Genomic DNA, 20,623 nt, shown 5'->3' on the forward strand with positions numbered 1-20,623 from the left:
GGTATGCAGTTGGGGTCTTGGGGGATAGCTATTTTGTGAAAGTTGTATCAAGGAGTTCGCAAAAAAAAAGTTTGGAACCACTGTGGTATTTTTTTGGTATGGTGTCCAAGAGTTCATAAAAGTACTTAATTTTTTTTTTTTAATCTTATCTTACCTTGAGAATTACATACGTTACTTCAAAAGCGAATGTAATGAAGCTATATTTTACAATTATGTGTCAAGTGTCAATCTAGCCATAGGCCTACATAATAATCAGATAGCAAAACTCTGGCAAAGTTTTTGGTTTTCCTGGTTGATTCAGGCAACCCATTCCATGCTCTGAATTGTTTCAGGAAAAAGTCGAGGCACTTGTACGAATTTGTTCTAGAATATGATATATGAAATCTGTCTTTATTTTTGTGTCTTTATGTTTAGTTTATTAGGGTTTGATTTTCTGTAGGTCCCATTATATACAAATTCATTACTTAAACAATTAGATATACCGAGCAAGTCACTGGCCCGAACAAACACCCTTCTAAAAGAGAAACTATAGATATCATAAGCCGTATCTAGATCTCTGTCATTCTCACATATTGGTCTAGTAATTTGAACCCTCCAACATTATAATGAGAACGAAGAAGAATGGTAATCATGTAATGTCTTCGGTTGCGAAGACTAAGAATGGGTGTAGTGTTTCACATGGCTACGCAAACCCAGTTGCGACCTGGCACCTGCATATTTAAACATCTTAAATTGTGAAATATTATAGAAGTCCTTATAAGACTTCCAGTCTACGTAGATCTTTATAATTATATATGTCGATACTTATGCGATTAACTTTAGTTGGCAACTAAATTACTTCCAAATCTTAGTAAGTCAGAGTTATCTAACATAAAAAAGAAAAACAACAACAGAAATACTTACGAAAAGAAAATGATGCTGACATTTCTTGTCATAGAATAGATCCAGATTCTGCACTCTAGACTAGTTTTTTACACCAGAGTTTACTATAAATGCATAAAAGGTAGAAATAGATCTAATTTAATTCACGTTATTTATGATATAGTTATAATAATATAATAGTAGACTCACATACTCATGATTGACATGATAATCATACTCAATCATACTCAGATACTCATTACTCAGGATACTGGTAATATTAATAAAACTTCCCATCGATGATCGAAGGACCCTTTTGAACGACATAATGATACTCACATAGTTATACTATAGTATAATTATAATATTAAGTAGAATTTAAGTCTTTTAACTCTCTAAGTTTAAGTAGAGTAATGTAAGCTCTTATATTTGGGACACCCCATCAAATTCTCCTTCATTGAATGCGTCGCTTGTTTTGTATGTAATTCATTTGTTTTTATGTTTGAGTTTGGAGCAAAAAATCAACGTTTTGGGACTGCGCATGTCCAATTTTAGATAAGTTCCATTATTTTTGCTCCACTTTTCCAAAGCAGATGGCAGTTTTTTAGATTCTCTGTAACCATGTATGTAAAGCTATTGTTTTAACCTCCCCTGGCAATTCACACCCATATAAGGGATGAGGGCTAGATTATGAGCCTGTTTGATCATAGGCTGATGGAAATATCAAAATAAGCTTCCAAACATCTTTAGAAAGACATTCCAATCACATTTATACTGTTAGCTGTTATATAAATTAAAAAAGGAGGTGTCCCAACGAATAATAATGAATTTAGCTCATTCTCCTTCATTGGACACGGCAAAATGGTAATAAGAAATATTATTGGGATTAATAAATCTATGATTTTTTCAATGAATAAACATGACCTAGATCGAGATATATAGAATATATAATTTATGAATGAAAGAAAAAGTGCAGGCTGCTAATTTGAAGCCAGAGACCATGCCCACTGCAGGTGAGCTGGCTGTGAGGAGAGGTATACACTAAGCGTTAGTGTCACTACCAGTGGAGGGAAGGGGGAGAGAGTCATGAAAAGAATTATAAGCATCTATCGGAGTGAGAGGGTGTTAAGGTGTAACAAAACGAACATCCAAATTATGAAAACAAGAAGCGGGTCCATCAATGGGAATTAAATGAGAGAGAGAGAGAATACATGTAGCCTAGTTGAAAATATCACGTTTATTAAATTATAATTATTAATTTATAGATTTATTTTTGTCTGTTTCTACAAATAGATTATTAAATATAGGTATATAAATAGATTATATAGGTATATAAATAAATAAACGATATATATGTATATCAAAGCAGGCCGTTTTGGCGCGAAGGTCCTTTTGGTGCATGAAATGTTTTGGTCACATTGTTTACGTTCATTGTATTATTTCTTTAAAAAGAATTATACATATCTATGTTTTTATGTGTGTTTGCGTTGAACATATTTTTCATGTACAGAACAAGAGATATTTTTGTCCGTTATTTTTGTTATTTAAGTTTGTTATTTAATTATTGTTAAATCTCTAATATTACACAAGACCAGGCTGCCATCCATACTTCACAGTATGCTTGCTTGAAATAGTCAAAATTATTAAGACTTTTTTTAAGGGGGTGCAGGGGGTAGAATGTATGCTATGTTTATCTTGGTATAATATATTGAAAAAAAAAACTGTTTATTATACATTTTTAAACACATTTTTAAGCAAAAAACATTAGTAGTTTTTGTACATTATATATTTACATAAGTTATTCGATTAATTATTTTTTATATCTCTGTTAACAAAACTTACGTTATGTGAACTATAACAAGTCCATTAATCAATGTGACTTATCATTTACTGCATGTAGATGTGTGTTTGTGTTTCACATCATTTTGTTTAATAAACATTTTGGCTTGTGTAGGTCTGTTTATTAAGAGGCACATTTTTATTTTCAAAAATTTTTGTTTAAGGTATTACACTAATTTACAAACAAAAACAAAATGAAATGATGTCAGGAGGAGTGCTAGAAACAGATTATCGTCTTACCCGCGAGAGACGGGAAGGGGGTGGAGGGAAGAGTATATACAAGGAGTGAAATGTGTCCAGAAGAGATGTGGCGGGATAGGTGTCATAGGTAATGACCAGTCCGAAGGATACGATCGCCAGACGCATGACGCCAACGACCAGTGCTCGGTGCTGGTTTTGTCTCTATTTGTTTGACTTTACCTGTGTCAAGGGGAGATGTGTCACCCCAAATCACTGAACAAGATAAGATACTCTTAAAAGATATATTTTGAGAAATTGGGTTAGGGTTAGGGGTGATTTGGGTGACACATCTCCCCTCACCCAATTTCTCAAACTATATCTTTTAAAAGTATCTTAGCTTGTTCGTATATTAAGCTAATGTCAATTTTTTTTTAAAATGTCTTTTGTAAAGAAATCGAAGACTGTCATCCAGTGTGCTTAGCAGGACTCACATATAATTAATGGGGAGGGGATAGCATGTTGTCACAGTCTTAGTTGACATTGCATGATCTAAAGTTCACGTCATGTTAAGAGTTTAAAAGACACATGGAATTCCTGATGTAGAAAACAGGAAGTAGAATGAATAAAGTTGCAGTCAAGTCAGTAAGGTCTTGCTCCCGGTCCGGGAAGGTTGGACGTTGCTTCCTGGACTGGTGTATATATATGTATATAGCATGAAAGTCGATGGACTAGTGATTGTTGATTAATAATATTTGACAGTTGATTTCATTATGTGCTTATTGAATATTAAAGTATTATTCGTATTTCAATGGATATCTATAGTTGAAGCTCCAGTGTCACTAGTAGTAATTGCTCTTAATGTTACCCGCTGTGATGCAGACGTACTTGTAACTAACATATATTGGATACATTTGATACCGCTGTTATGTGGATAGGATTGTTTTTATTTCTTGACTTGTAGCACTAACAAGGAGTGCAGTGTATTATTATTATTATAGTAAAATAAACTTCATGTTTGTCTGCTGAAACGGACTTAGGTCAGTTTATACTATTTGTCTCGTCACGTGTCAAGAGCACCTCAGGAAGCCAGAACCCAGTATTACATGACATTTGCATTCGGCAACCTTACGCCATTCAACCTTTCATTGACACGTGTCACTAACATTCAGGAATCTGACTTATTATATATTCATGAAATAAGCAAAACCTTTTAATTTTAAAAAATTCGCTGGACAGTGTTAGAATTCATACTATACATACAATTTTATAGTAGAGTGAAACAAACATTGTTATAAAAGCTATGTGCTTATTTAATTATCATCAATTTATATCCTTCACCAAAACGGTTGTGCCAAAACGTCACGTACCGTATGTATGTACATGGCTTTTTTGTGACAGTACGCACTGGAACAGAGTACCGGCACCTTTTTCAATGTGGGAGAAAAATTATTACTTTTCTTGTATTTTACCATTTATCATTAATTTATTGTTAAAAGTTAGGCAATCCATCACTGAGTACCGGCACCTATTCATTTTCTGTTTAAAAAAAATTATTATTGACTTGAAAAAAGATCCAGAAACCTGTAATGTTGGCAAAGTACTCAGAAATTGGGATATATATTTATTCATTTTGATTGGGATCTTTTGTGCATTATGTAATTTTTAAAGCATGTTAGGAATGGCCTTGGCCAGTACTCAGTGGAAGAAGCAATCACATTGGTAATCAATATAACAAATATCAATGTTAAGTCTCACAAAGAATCTTATTTTTTTCTTTACTATATGGTGTTTTTATTTTTATCCAGCATATTTTTTACCATTGTTTCTTTGGATCTAAAATAGCATTTAAAAAATTAGTATTTTTGTTTTTACCTTAAAAAACTAGTATCCCTGCTTCTAAATAGCATTCAAAACTTAGTAATCTTTATTTCAGTTGTATTTTTTTACCGGTACCTTAAAAAACTATTATCCCTGCTTCTACTCCAGTCTTAATTTTTGTTTAGATCAAGGTGGTCCCCTAAGTCTTTTGTATCATTAGTTCCTGACCCATTAGGCACATAGAGCAGCAAGCTCTCTCCACTGAGATCAACCATAGGCAACTTCTTCAACCTCTTTTAAGCTGGTGCCTTATGGATTTTAGGTCTTCTAAGAAGGTGCTATACATATTATTCAAAGACAGACATGTTTTTGCTTTTTTTTTTTCTGCTTCCATGTTATGGCTGACTTTGGTAAGAACGTTTTGTCTTGTCTAAGGATATGTACTGGGATCTCATTTAACATTTGGTCGCTATTTGGGCAGCTGTTTGAGACAAACATCCATAAAAAAAGCTAAAAAGATTCTAGAAATAAAAAATCACCCTTTGGGTCAGGATTTTGTGATTTTACCATCCCAAAAGAGATACAAGACACCGATAGCAAAGACAAACTCTTTTGTTCCCCTGGCAATCAAATCATTAAATAGAAACAATCTGATATAAACTTTTCACATGTAAATTATGAGTGAGTCTGGTGTAAATGTACATTTTGTTTTTTTATAGTTATAATGTTTTGTTTATTGTAATGCACAAATTGTAAGACAAATTTCCTTACGGACAATAAAGATTATTATTATTATTATTATTTCACTTAAGGTGAAAGATGCAACATCTGCAAAAAAGTATGCACCATGAAACAGAAAGCCATTCAATGTGACACCTGCGATGAATGGTACCATGCATCATGTCTCCATATGAATACACTTGTGTATTATGCCTTAGGCAACAAAGACGCATCATGGCACTGTGTACCATGTGGGTTACCTCAGTTTACATCAGGACTGTTTGATTCCTTTGATGCAGACACTTCTAACCCATACAACATCCTAAACACCATCCCAAACCAAACTCACCAACCACTAGCAAGATCCACTCCTGTTAAACCTAAATCTACTAAAATTAATACAACAGCCTCACTAAACAAACCTACTAAAGAAGTAATACCAAAATACCTTAAAACCTTAGTAATAAATTTTCAAAGCATTAGGAACAAAACAGCAGACTTAGAAATTTTATTAGAATGTGAGAAACCAAACATAATTGCAGGAACAGAAACTTGGCTACATCCTGAAATTTATAATTCAGAAATTTTCAATAGTAATTATGAAATTTTTAGAAAAGATAGGGCTGATAATCATGGAGGAGTTCTTTTAGCAATAAAAAACACTCTTATAGCAGAAGAAATTACCTTACCTAACTCAAAAAATATAGAAGTAAAATTTTGTAAAATAAATACCACCTCAACATCCCTAATAATAGGCAGCATTTACAGACCACCAAATTCTAGTTTAGAATACATGCAGGAACTATGTAATCAGATTACTACACTTAAAGAGACAAATAAAAATGCAGTTTTTTGGATTATGGGTGATTTCAACCTACCTGATATAAATTAGAAAACACTAACCATAGATAAACACCAAAACCTTAAGGACATAAATGAGCTTTTCATAGAAACTTTACACAACCTAAGTTTAGATCAAATCATTAAAAAGCCAACTAGATTAAACAACATTAGATTAGATTAGATCTCTTCTTAACCAACAGACCTTGATTAGTAGTTGATTATGATATTATCCCTGGTCTATCAGACCATGAGATCATAAAAATACACAGTCAGATAAAAGCAGTAGCCAATACAAAACCCAAAAGAAAAATCTTACTCTAGATTTAATGTAATCTAACACAACTACATCAAGCTGCATTAAACTTTCAACAAACATTCTTATTAGAAAAAGACATTAACCAACCAGTCGATGACCTCTGGAATTTCATTAAAAACCATCTTAAAAGCATTATAGAAAATCATATACCAACTAAATACACATCAAACAAAATAAATAAATGCTGGTTTAATAATAGACTAAAGAAGCTTTGTAAACAGAAGGGAAACCTATATAGAAAATTTAAAGAAACTAATGCAGAAAGAGTTTACAAAAAGTATATAAAAATTAAACACTTAACCCAAAAAGTAAGCAGACAGCTGCAGAGTGAATACATAAACAATGTAATATCTAAAGATAACAACAAAAACCTATGGTCATACATTAAGTCTAAGAAAATGGAAACAACAGGCATGGCGCCATTAAAAGATGAACATAACATAATACATAATGATAATGAAACTAAAGCAAACATCCTAAACAAATACTTAGCATCAGCATTCTCAGCCCCGGGAGACAAAGACATATTACTGAATTTGAACCAAGTAGACAACATAGAAGATATAGTAGTACAAGAAAATGGAATTCAAAAACTATTAGCCAACACCAAACCAAATAAAGCGTCTGGACCTGATGGTATTCCAGCTAGATTACTCAAAGAACTAAGCAATGAGCTAGCCTTAGTGTTCAAAATACTCTTTCAGGCTTCACTTAACCAGGGCAGAGTACCAAAGGACTGGAAAGAAGCTAATGTCACCCCCCTATTTAGAAAAGGAGAAAAATCTGACCCAGGAAACGACAGACCAGTATCACTTACCAGCATCACATGTAAAATCCTAAAACACATAATATGTAGCAACATCATAAACCACTTAGACAAACATAATGTCCTCACGCCATACCAACATGGCTTTAGGAAATATAGATCATGTGAAACACAACTAATAGGACTAATTGATGATTTTTCAAAAGGTTTAGATAATAGTGAACAAATAGATGCTATCTTACTAGATTTTTCTAAGGCTTTTGACAAAGTTCACCACCATAGTTTGCTTAAAAAATTAAAATATTTCGGCATTAATCGTCCACTGCATCAGTGGATTAAAGATTTTCTGATAGGGAGAGAACAAACTGTAATAATAAATGGCTCTAAATCAACACCGATAACAGTAAACTCAGGTGTACCTCAAGGAACAGTCTTGGGTCCACTACTATTTTTAATTTACATAAATGATTTACCAAATTGCATTACTTCAGGAACAAAAGTCAGATTTTTTGCAGACGATTGCATAATATATAGAACAATAAAAACAACACAAGACAAAGATATTTTACAAAGAGAATTGGATGAATTACAGAAATGGGAATCAAATTGGAGCATGTCTTTCCACCCAGAAAAATGTCAGTTGTTAAGAGTAACAAAAAAACTAAAACAAATTAATTCCACTTATCTTATTCATGGCAAACCAGTAACACAGACTAAAAACCCAAAATACCTAGGTGTTATAATAAATGAAAAACTGTCATGGAATCCACATATTGATGAAACTACAAAAAAATCAAACAAAGCATTAGGATTTATTAAAAGAAATTTCTATAAATCAAATAAGAACATAAAACTAAAAATGTTATTTAACCTTGGTTAGGCCAATAATAGAATATGCATCCTCCGTTTGGGACCCCTCAACTCAAGAAAACATTAAGAAACTGGAACAGACACAAAATAGAGCAGTGAGATTCATAACAAACGAATATTCACATTTGACTAGAGTAACACCTTTAGTAGAATCACTAAATTTAGAAAGCCTTCAGGACAGAAGGCTCAAAAGTAAAGTAGCAATCGTACATAAAACACTGAACCATAATCTTCAAATACAAAAACAAAATTTAATAAATTACTCTGAAAGACACAAAGATAAAGGCACATTCCTCGTCCCATATGCTAGGACAAATTTGTACAAATACTCCTTCTTCCCTAGTGCTATTAGAGCATGGAATGGGTTGCCTTAGCTAGCCAGGAAAACCAGTGACTTGGCAGAATTTAAGTCATTGGTTAATATGCATGACTAAATGCATGACGCGTAGGACGTAATCATCTTCTTTTCTGAAGTAACGTCTGCATTATATAAGATAAGATAAGGGGCAAGTGCCCATGCAAGAAAGGAGGGCTCTATTAGTAGCATGCTTGCGAGACATGCATGTCATCCATAAAAGTTGAAAAAGAGGCTAAACAGAGTTCAGCAGTGATGGCTGAGAAAAACCATAGGAATAACATACTGAGGTCTCATTATATCATTATATATGTTATTAATTTTATTTGTATCCGTTTATATAGGTTGTTTCGTTGTTGTTTTTTTTCAGCTCCAAGCCTGCTGCTTCAACCCAGTCCTCCTTTAAATCTCCTGTGACAAAGCAGTTTAAATCTCCATTAAACAGATCATCTGTGAGTTTCTTATATACTTTTTAATTGCTTTAAGAAAAGTGTTTTTATTCATTACCATGCAATAGTCCACATGACAAGATGATACAACCAGGGCTTGCTTGCTGAGCCTACATTATTCGCTTTATTATCTGGTTAGCTGTCTGGTCTTATGGTATTTGCTCTGGTTTGGTTTTTGATTTTAGGCACATCAGCACAATTTAGGCCATGTCGTGCCTGCAGTCCCTTAAGGACTACTCTCTCTCTAAACTATCACCTCAATGGTACCATGTTTCAAACCCTGCCGTCTGTAGAATGTAAAAAATATTTAATTCTGAAGAAATATCAGAAACATAAAACAATTTTGTTTTCTGAGATTTTAGGACAGACTCAGTTCACTTACCTTTGCAATGCATGGTGCATGAAACTGTGTTTTGTCATACTGGACACTTTTAAGTTTTTTGCTACACTAAAATATGTTAATTTCTTTTATCACCCAAAATAGAGTATTTCTTTATTTCGTAATTTGTTAGGTTTAAATGAGGGCTTTTCATTTTTTTTTAATCAAATCTAGGCTGGTTTTGGAGACTTGAGCTCTCTTAAAAAACATTTCTTTGGATTTAAGAAATTAAAATTTTAAGTTGTACACAAATGTTATCCAGGATATCATACTCTAAACTATGATGGGGAGCATTTTATTATTATGATTATTATAAAGTATTTTGTGAACATAAACTAGCTTACTTATTATTACAATCATATTGATTGTATGAACAGTGAAAGTATCTTTGACTCTTTTTTAATTCTAACAGACAAGTCCTCAGTATAAAAAATATGCAAAAATAGTAGCTGCCTACAGAATTGATATAATACAAAAAATAGTAACTGCCTACAGAATTATATAATACAAAAAATAGTAACTGCCTACAGAATTATATAATTACAAAAAATAATAGCTGCCTACAGAATTATATAATACAAAAAATAGTAATTGCCTACAGAATTATATAATTACAAAAAATAATAGCTGCCTACAGAATTATATAATACAAAAAATAGTAATTGCCTACAGAATTATATAATACAAAAAATAGCAACTGCCTACAGAATTATATAAATACAAAAAATAATAGCTGCCTACAGAATTATATAATACAAAAAATAGTAATTGCCTACAGAATTATATAATACAAAAAATAATAGCTGCCTACAGAATTATATAATACAAAAAATAGTAATTGCCTACAGAATTATATAAATACAAAAAATAATAGCTGCCTACAGAATTATATAATACAAAAAATAGCAACTGCCTACAGAATTATATAAATACAAAAAATAATAGCTGCCTACAGAATTATATAATACAAAAAATAGCAACTGCCTACAGAATTATATAAATACAAAAAATAATAGCTGCCTACAGAATTATATAATACAAAAAATAGTAATTGCCTACAGAATTATATAAATACAAAAAATAATAGCTGCCTACAGAATTATATAATACAAAAAATAGCAACTGCCTACAGAATTATATAAATACAAAAAATAATAGCTGCCTACAGAATTATATAATACAAAAAATAGTAATTGCCTACAGAATTATATAATACAAAAAATAGTAATTGCCTACAGAATTATATAATACATTCACACTGCAAAGTTTGATGTAGTGAGGGAAACAAAAACGTTGTTTTCAAATGACCAGTATTGCTATTAGTTGGCTCGTTTGTAATGGATATGAGGTCTTGATTTTTTAGATAGTTATGTTTGTTCACGTAAGTAAGTTTTCAATATTCACCAACACCATTATTGAACCCGATGAAGGTCAAATTTTACAAATTCATTTAAATTTCAAATTTATCCACAAACCATCTTTGAAAAAAAAAAAAAAATCAGCTAATACTGTCAAACATTATTTCATTAGGACACACCCTGCACTTGCACTGAATCACAGCTTCAAGAGCAGATTGAGACCCTCAGAAAAACCTTGGCGAAAACTGAATCTGAAATTGAACAGCTGACAGCTTTGTAAGTGTTAAGAACTCCTGAGCCTGTGGGCTTGAGTAATCTTTTCTGTTTTCTGGTTAGCTCAAAGGGATGAAGGCTTTGGTGGCCAAGGGATAAAGTATTTGGGTTCTGAACTGAGGTCTCAGGTTAAAATGTTTAAGGGTGTGAATTTTCTTTTAACTTCCAGACTTTAAGAACACACAATTGATAAAACGCAGAAAGTAGTAAAAAAATTAACTATTTCAGAACCAGAATCGCCACTACTGCTAGAACAGCTAAAGTCGCTGGGAGTTGCCTGCAATCAACGATTTTGGGTTGTTTTGCTTACACACGCACTGCTAGTTTTTAAATAACGTTTTATACGTTTACAAACTCTGACCTATTTTTAGGTGTTTATTTGGTATCTGCAGCATGTTGGAATGGATTTTTATGATTTTTTTGAAAATTTTTTTTTTTTTTTTTTTTGCTAGCCTACAAAAAAATGGAATATATTTATTCTTATGTGTATGCTTTAATTGAATATGATTTTAATGTTTCAGCTGTAGAATAAGAAAATAATGTTTGGGGTAGATCTAAGTGATTTGCAGCCTGTTGAGACTGATAGTAGTGAAGAAAAAAAAATAAAGCTGGATCCAGTATTGTGTTAGATATAGTCAAATGGGAGATAGGAATGCAACTAAATCCAACATATGTTTTTGAGCTCTGTAGACCTATTTATGACTTGATGCTAATCCCTAGGTCTGTTATTCTCTATTAAGAAATTAAGAATTTTATTAGTTTTTTTCTATGAATTAAGTAAAAAAAAAAAAAAAAAAGGATTTTTTTAAATAATTGATACAGTTATATCCCTTTTCTCAAGGATAGTTTTCTTTTCTTTTCTGAAGATAGATTCTTCTGACAATAGCTAAATGGTTAACTCTTTCTCTCCATAATTATTTTCCTCATTTTGATAATATTATTCATTTTGCTCATTTGTATTTCTCTATCTTGTTATGATTAAACTTCAATAAATTTTTGTTTTTTTATTAGAAAATGTTATATTTGGTAGTGAATAATAGGAAAATGCATGATCTTTTTTACACAACACAAATTAAAGTTTACAAATCCAAAATCAATTTAGTTTAATGTGGGTCAAATCAACGTTGGCATCATCAATTAGGAGAGAAAGAGTTAACAATGATGAGCTTTTCAGAATTGTATTTCATTTTAAACTGGTTAAAAGTTACAGGAAAACGGTTGGACAGACTATATGGATATTTGGGAAAATGCTAGGTTGGCCAGTAGCCAATGAGGCTGCTGCCTGAATGACAGAATGCCTAGTTTTACATTGTAACAGATTTAAGAATATATTCTCAAATGAAATATGCCCACCAAGTTTTGTTTTTTTCCTAGCATTAACTTTGATTAAAAATGTGTAACTATTTACTGTGCCCATCACATTTGCTGAAATAATGAAACAGCCTCCTGTGTCAGTGTCTACACTTTTTTCTTGTAGGTGTCTGACAATTTGAGGCCTATATTTCTTTAAGACATATAGTGTGAATATTTTTTTCATGAATCTATAAAGTGACCAACAACAATTTTCTAGATGCTTTGGGGTATTATGGTATCAGTTAACAGTTCCCCCTATTACAGAAATTGAGTCATCAACGGTGTGTCTCCATACATGCTACATATTCACGCAACACTTAAACATTAGTGGGGTACAGAAACTATTGTTTTATTACTTTTCTTCGGGACTTTGATTTCTTGAAGACCTTGTTTGCCAATGTATTGCTGAGTAGTTATGAAGACAACCTTTAAATTTGTTTAAATTTTTTTTTTTCAGAGGCTACAAAGAAAAAGAGCTTCAAGAGCATATTGACAAGTTGCATGAATACAATGAAATCAAAGATGTCGGACAGATGTTGATGGGAAGAATAGGTACTCATTTACTAACGCATAAAATGTTTTCTTTTAGACGTAAACTTTTGGGAACTGATACATTTACCACTATTGGTAATGTTGACAACTGATTCAGGCAAAGCTGTTTTCCACCAGGGTGTAGATTTCTTTTCATCGTCTGCACCTGTCTTCAGCAAGGGCTGTTCTTTATAAAGGTCTCCGATATGTTTCAACTGGGTTTATGTGGCCATTTGAAATACTGCACTCATCCTAAATCTTCAGAATTGAAAACAAATGCCTTAATGTTATTACATGTTTTGATTTTCATTGTTGGCTATCAACTTACCTATGCTTAAATAATTATCACAAGTTTGTTAAACATCAACTTTTAGATTTGTAAGCCCCATTGTCCGTCCTTGTTTGTAGCAAACATGTTATTTTATCATAGTAAAAAAAAAAAACATGCTTTTCTGCACTTGCTCTATTTAATTAAATTTCTTTAAAGCGAAAAAATCTCTTTGTTACTTTCCTCTTATGACTTGGGGATAAATTTTAAAAAAATTATCATTATTAAACTTTAATGAATTCTAGTTATACTCTCTTAAAGCCATGAATAAAGACCTAATTTATTAACAATTTGGGGACGCGGTGGGTGAGTGGTTAAGCGCTTGGCTTCTGAAACCTGGGGTCCTGGGTTCGAATCTCAGTGAAGACTGGGATTTTGAATTTCAAGATTTTTAGGGCACCCCTGAGTCCACCCAACTCTAATGGGTACCTAACTTTAGTTGGGGAAAGTAAAGGCGGTTGGTCGTGGTGCTTGCCACATGACACCCTGCTCGTTAACCGTTGGCCAAAGAAACAGATCTGCCCTATAGATCGCAAGGTCTGAAAGAGGAACTTTACTTTACTTTACTTATTAACAATTTAGTTAAAAGATTTTCAGAAAATAGCTTCTTTTTACCCACTGTTTTTTGTTTTTTTTTTAGATGAAGTACTTTCATAAACTCGAAACCAAGTTTATATTTTTACCTTTTTTTTTTTCAGCAGAGGCAGAAGGATTGCAAACCAAAGATTTGTATGAAAGATATGAATTGAATTTTAATGACTGAAGACATCACCTGTGAGGTGTCAAATATTTGCCAAACTGTGAGTCTGAACATCTGAAGTCAAAGTCTGCTGTACTTTAAAAATAATAAAACTCTGACTTTTTACTCTTTTGGGCTTTACTAACTAAATTTTAAGTTAACATTAAATCAGTTTAGAAGCTTGGACTAGCTAACACAGAGAGCCTTGTTTTTATATTTACTAGAGAGAAAGAAAAAAAACTTGTGACACCATGGCAGAAACTGAAACAGAGACATCAGAGGTTTTGAGTTGGCATTTTGTGGGCAGCATAGATGAGTTAAAGAGCAAAGCATGTCGAAAAATCTACATGGAGGGTGGACCCAACCTGGCCTTGTTTTATGTCGAGCCTGGCAAGTTTTTCTTGACCAACTCCTCTTGCCCACATGCCAAGGGACCCCTGGAGCAGGGAAGTATCGAGGACTTAGGAGGCAGCTACCAACTGACTTGCCCCATGCATTACTTCACATTTGATCTGGAGACTGGGGAATCTCCTATGGGGCCCAAGCTCAGGACATACCAGACTGAGCAGAGAGAGGACGGGCTGTATGCACTAATCCCTCGGCCCGTATCTTTAACTAGATAGACCTTTAGACCAATGGTGACGTCACAGCATTATATCTTTGACAAAACTACTGTTAACATTTAAAGAACAAATATATTTTTATATTTATTACCTTGAAAATTGTTGAAATGTAATGTTTGGTAATTTATCTAAAGTTGTTTACTCTTTGAGATTATTCCAAAATTTAGCAAGAGACCGAATTGGCTGTTTTGCTGTCTTTTGTATCATGTCTATTAACAAATATTTTACTAACTTGTAAATGTTATACTTGTTATATTGGGTAATTCAAACAGATGCAATGTTTTACCTGTTATAATTCAAAGACCAAAAGCTTAAAGAATTTGTTTCAATTTTTCTTTTTCTACCGTGCAGTATAGCACATAGGATTATTGAGTCTGCCAAGAAGGCAAAACAATGGAACTAATTAACTCAATATGTAGAGTTCTAGTCATTTAAATATAACATAGCTATATAACATATGTAATGCAGTGTTTTCTTCTTTTTATGCATCATTGCTTGCTTAGAAATATGAGTGGTAGCCATATAATTAGAAGAAATGTATGGTATTTAATAAAAAAAATATAGATGGAGAATCGTAGTCATCTAGCATCGCATGCACTAGACAAATACTTAAGTTACAGGTGTGAGGATTTCTGTTTTTCTGTAGTGCCAATATTTTTGGATGATTGTATATATATATGATTGTTTCACTATATTTCTTATCTTTCCTTTTTTATATCTGTAATGGCACAAACAGAATCACTTGCCGGGGATATTTAAAATGATTAAAACACACACAGAAACTCATAAATGCAAACAATTCATTGATTGTCAATTCAGCATCAACTTGACATAAAATTCTTGTTAATTCAATGGAGTAATAAAACCACAAAATACTGTTTCTTAGTTATACTGGAGTCATATTGTTACAACTTTACTCTGATACAACTTTATACTGGTGATACTTAGTACTGACACAACTTAATACTGATACGTCTTTATGCTGATACAATTTAGTACTGATACAACTGAACTTTCTATATTTAACTTGACTCTAAACATTTCGTGGACTTGCAACTGCTTAAGGACCCATTACAATGCAAGGACCCCGACTAACTCGCTTTCTTTCCTCCAATTTATACCTTTTTAAATCGTCTTTTCCAGAATCGTAGAAACTTCTATTGTAAATATTTGTAATAACTATGACCCTCTAGAAACTGACGTATGTGACTTTGTTTCATGGCTGCTTTCTCTGATTGGATGGTTATAATAAACATATTTATTCTGCGACTTTTTTTACCTGACCCCCGTTTCTAGAAAGAGGTAGAATGAGGTCATAGTGACAATAGACCCCACCTCATATTTATCCAGATAGATTGCTTTTTGAGACATGTTGCTTTTTTAAGGCATGCATATACATGGTACTTTCTTTTTCATGCTATTTGATCTATTGCCTTCTTGTCTGGTCTGATTTAATTTTGTTTTGTTTTTTAAATATTTATTGTAATTTTATGTATGACCTTCTGGTTTGATCTGACTCAATTTTGGTTTATTATTGTTTATTAACACCAGGTATAGGTTTATTGTAATTTGCTGTCTTACCTTCTTCTTTTATCTGAGTGAGTCTGTCTTTTTTAAACCACATGTAATTTATTGTATGAATAAACAATAATGATTTTTTTTTAGGTTACCATTATTTGCATATCCCTTGAAATGCTTTATAACTTAATAAGAGCTTACCCTTATAGTTCTCATGATTTCACATCATAGTGAAGTCAATTTTTTTTGTTTGTCACTAAATGTAAACTTGTTTGTTATAGCTGCTTTCTATGGCCCACAGTTAACGAGAGTGTCATGTGGCCAGCACAATGACCAACCGCCTTTTCCCCAACTAATGTCTGGTACCCATTAGAGCTGGGTGGACTCAAAGGTCAAAGATCCCGAAATTAAAAAACCTAGTCTTCACCAGGATTTGAACCCAGGATCCCCGGCTTTGAGGCTAAGCACTTTACCTCTCAGCCACCACACCTCCAGCTGTAATAATACTCATTCATAAACATAAAACTTTACAGGCTTTGCTTTGTGCTAAGAAATCTTTGCTTTCCATTTCATTGTTCCCATATCAGACTTCCTATTAAATGAAACAAATTATTTTTTTACTCATTTTTCTTGTATTTAGTAAAAAAAATTTTATTAGACTTTTTCAAACAGGGATCTATGAATGTTTAATAATTCTTTTTTTTTAACTTGGAACTTGATTTTAATAAGTACTTCCTGTCCTTTCTGTTTTAAGTTTAAACGTTTGTAAAAGGTTGAATTTGTTTTGAATTACTTGACTTAAAAAAATGAATTCTTTGTTACGCACAACTGTTAGACAAAAATAAAATTGTTACATTTACTTTTTACACACATGGACTAATTCAATAAATTACAAAAGCCAAGTGTCCCAGTACTATTGTAATATTTAATCTTTCAAATACCCGGTATGATGCATTGCACCATTTTTGAAATGTAGTTAACTGGAAAAATGAAAGTCAAGAACATCAATTAGATATTTTCATCTTTGGCATAAAAACTAAAGCTAGCTCTATTTTGGTGTATCTGATATATAGAATAAAGGAAGTTTTGTTACGCTATTCTTCTTCTTCTTTCTCATTTTTCAATTCAGAGGGTTCAGATCAGTAATCCTATATCTGAGATGAACCACGCTGTGGTTTTCAGATCAGGCAGTTCTCTCTATAGTTTTTCTTCTGTAGGAGGGTTTTGGGGCCCAGTCTTGTTTGGGCCTCTTGATATAGTATGCAGCTTTGAAGGACTTGGTCAGGATTCTCTGGTGATGCTCCACAAGGGCAAGTTTCGCTAGTCCAGACTTTTAGCTTTCAGAACATGTTAAGCTATGTTTCTTAAAATTATATGACATTTGTTTGGCACTACAGAATACTTGGCAACATTGAAAAAGTAAAATTGTAAATAAAACAAATAGTATTAAGTTAAGTGAAGTACCATAACAGAATTTGAACTGAAATATAATTTAAAGTTAAATTATAAATGTGCAAGGAGTGCGGTGGCTGAGTGGATAAGTGCTTGACTTACAAACCTGGGGTCCTGCGTTTGAAAGATGGTGAAGAATAGGATTTTGAATTTCTGGATTTTTAGATCGCCCCTGAGACCACCCAATTCTAATGGGTACCTGACATTAGTTGGGGAAAGTAAAGGCAGTTAGTCATTGTGCATGACACCCTGTTAACCTTTGGCCACAGAAACAGATTACCTTAATTTCATCTGTCCTATAAATCACTATGTCTGAAAAGGGAACTTATATAAATGTGGACAGCTAAAATATTTTTAAAAAGCATTGAAATAAATCTGTAACGCTTGTTTACGAACAAGATCTGAAACTGAATTAAGTGTAAGGGGAAATAAATCAGTTTCAATTCTTGTATTTATAGTTCAATTTTATATTTTCATTTCTATATTTTTAGCGGCTTTAAAGAATTGTTTTTACTTAGTGTTAAAACTTGAGGGATGGGAGCATATTTATCCAGATGATTTTTCAACCAAATAAAATGTTTACTAGGGATATCTTAACAAACTAGATAAAAAGGAATTAATAAATAATTGTTTTTATTGCATTTTATTAAAAAAAAAATCATTAGTTAAAAATTAATTGTCTTTCCAAATAGGACCTTTAAATATATAATATGCTCATTATTTATTTTATAAGCCCTAAGATGTAAGCAATGTAGAAAAGATCTTCGCCAACATAAAAGTAGGGGGGAGAGGACATTCATTATTTCTTTGTTCTCGAAATACTTACCAGAGGTCGTATCTGCCCTCTACTTTGATCAAACACAGGCACGACATGGCCTAAAATTGTGCCGATGTGCCTAAAACCAAAACCAAACTTGATCAAACCAGTATTGCCCTAACTACAGCCTGCAGGCCATATTTCACCCATGATCAGGAGCCTTTTGGCCCCATGAAACTTCAGCCCAGTGTTTAATGCGTTCACAGAGGATTACTTTTCCATTGCTTGATGCAGCAATGCTGCTTATGGAAGATGTGCTCGTAATACATATGGCCATTAGGCTAAAAAGGTTTGCTACCGTACCACTCACTTATGTAAACCTTGTTTTGGCAAACTAGTGTTGATCTTTAGTCTTTAAGAAATTTTCACACAACTTTTTTTAAGAGAAAACAGGTGAGGTCAAAGTTTTTCATTTCTGTGTCACTTATGTTACATGGCCAGCTCAATGCAAAAGTTTTTTAGCGGTCCCCGAAAGGGGAAAAGACGCTCTTAGTTTTGTGTGGAATGTCTGTCCGTCTGTCCTGTTTAGATCTCGTAAACTAGAAAAGATAGTGAAAATCCGACATCATAATATTTTAGACCATTAAAAGTTCTGATGCAATGGCTACTTTTTTCTTTTCTGAAAGCGAAAAATCTAATTTTTTAAATCACTTATGCAAGCAGTTTTTTCATAAAAATACACCACTTTTACAACTATTCACTATTAATAGTAACAAACACGGGAGGCTCTTTAGTGGGGGAGATAGCTATTTCCATTATTTTTAACACATTTATGCAAATGGTTTTAGATTTTTGGACAAAAATTATTTTTTTTACATTTGTATTGATAAGCTTATTAAGTTCTACTTGTTTACTTTTTTTTAAAGAGAAAAAAATCTATTTAGTATGCATGTTTGACTGACCAAGACTTACTGATTTCCGCCTCGACAGGAAACCAAAAATTCTCGACCTCTATGGTGACATATACGCACTAAGCAAGACAGCAGGGTTTGTCCAGGGCTTTTGCAGGAGAGGATTTAAGCCTCTCAAGCCCTCACTCAAATGGAATTTGATGATAATGATGATTTAGTATGCATATAAGTTGGACATAATTTAAAACAACAATTAATAAGTAGTTTTTCATATTATCGCATGAACTGCAGCGCTACACTGGAACTATAGAACACTGAACTAATGGGAAAAAAAAATAGAAAAGTTTTTTTCTTGAGGATTTGAATAACAGATTGACCCTTTACAAAACAATTAGATACTGATTATAAGACATTAGTTAGCCCAGGTTCACATATAACTTCACTTTCACCTATCCATTAGTCTGCTGGACCATTGGGGCACCACACAAGATCTGTCAACCTTCTTTTTCCATTCTTCTGTCATTTGTCTTTGATAGAATTTCATTCTTATGTACTTTCTGAAAATATTGAAACCTGCCTTTTTAGCTGCCTAGGTGGACCATTTCGAGTTTGTGTTTCCACACAAACTGTCTTTGTAACCTTGTTGTTTTGTTTACTTCAATCTAGTCAGAAATTTGAGTGACTTCTCATTGTATTGATATTATAATTTAATGTGGTCTACAATATGAAGCCTTATTAAGAAGTTATCTACAAAAGGAATTCATAAAGTTAATCATTTCGTAAAGTGCTGTCTCCAACTTTTAGGTAATACCAGTACCATTAACTTTAGGCTAAAAACAAATACATAGCTGAATTTTTTTTAATTTTTGGGCTAAAGTCTTTCTTTGTATTGGTAGCGTGGTTAAGGATATTAGATAACTGGCTTGTGCAAATTATCGGTGCTAGGGAAATGTTAGCCAAATCCATTTTTCACTATTTTTTTAAATATGAAATTCTGCATGTTGCCTTATTAGACAATAAAACTGCCTATTGAGAAAAGAACAATTTTTTCCTTGCCAGTTTATGTTTGTGTCACTGTTTGTGTGAAGTTATTAGAAAATTGTAATGGATCTGGCTTAGTAATTAGTAGGAATTGAACAGTATCTGTACAGCAGATTAGCATTTGGAGCCCTGGCATTACACAGAAGGGACCCAACAATTCAAAAAGGATAATTGCTACCATTATATGTAACCATAGCTTTTTGATACACATTTTATCACATTCAAAGACTGCATTTCAAATGTACAAATATTATTATTATAGCTTTTATATAGCGCTACTTTCATGCTTATAGCATGCTCAGAGCGCTTTGGTCCAATCTCATTTGTGGACCAGTGGGGGGAG

At 32.7% G+C, this 20,623-nt stretch overlaps 2 protein-coding genes across 5 annotated transcripts; both read left to right on the forward strand.

Annotated features, from left to right (window-relative positions):
- Positions 1 to 846: 846 nt before the first annotated feature.
- LOC106065244 (DNA repair protein SWI5 homolog) lies at positions 847 to 18,740 on the forward strand. 4 transcript variants are annotated; one of them, XM_056040499.1, is made up of 6 exons: positions 847 to 1,003; positions 8,939 to 9,020; positions 10,927 to 11,030; positions 12,838 to 12,932; positions 13,938 to 14,039; positions 14,203 to 18,740. In XM_056040499.1, exons 1-5 carry the CDS (start codon positions 993 to 995, stop codon positions 14,000 to 14,002), a joined length of 357 nt encoding a protein of 118 aa, XP_055896474.1. In that variant the 5' UTR covers positions 847 to 992; the 3' UTR covers positions 14,003 to 14,039; positions 14,203 to 18,740. The 4 variants fall into 4 exon arrangements, with proteins under 4 accessions (XP_055896474.1, XP_055896476.1, XP_055896473.1 ...); XM_056040501.1 differs by having other exon boundaries at positions 13,941 to 14,039; XM_056040498.1 differs by having other exon boundaries at positions 13,938 to 18,740.
- Positions 14,230 to 14,601, forward strand: LOC106065243 (Rieske domain-containing protein-like). The gene has a single exon (XM_013224024.2). It carries the CDS (start codon positions 14,230 to 14,232, stop codon positions 14,599 to 14,601), a length of 372 nt encoding a protein of 123 aa, XP_013079478.2.
- Positions 18,741 to 20,623: the final 1,883 nt, after the last annotated feature.

Source organism: Biomphalaria glabrata, chromosome 9 (genome assembly GCF_947242115.1).
Source record: "Biomphalaria glabrata chromosome 9, xgBioGlab47.1, whole genome shotgun sequence".
NCBI classification, from domain to species: Eukaryota; Metazoa; Mollusca; class Gastropoda; family Planorbidae; genus Biomphalaria; species Biomphalaria glabrata.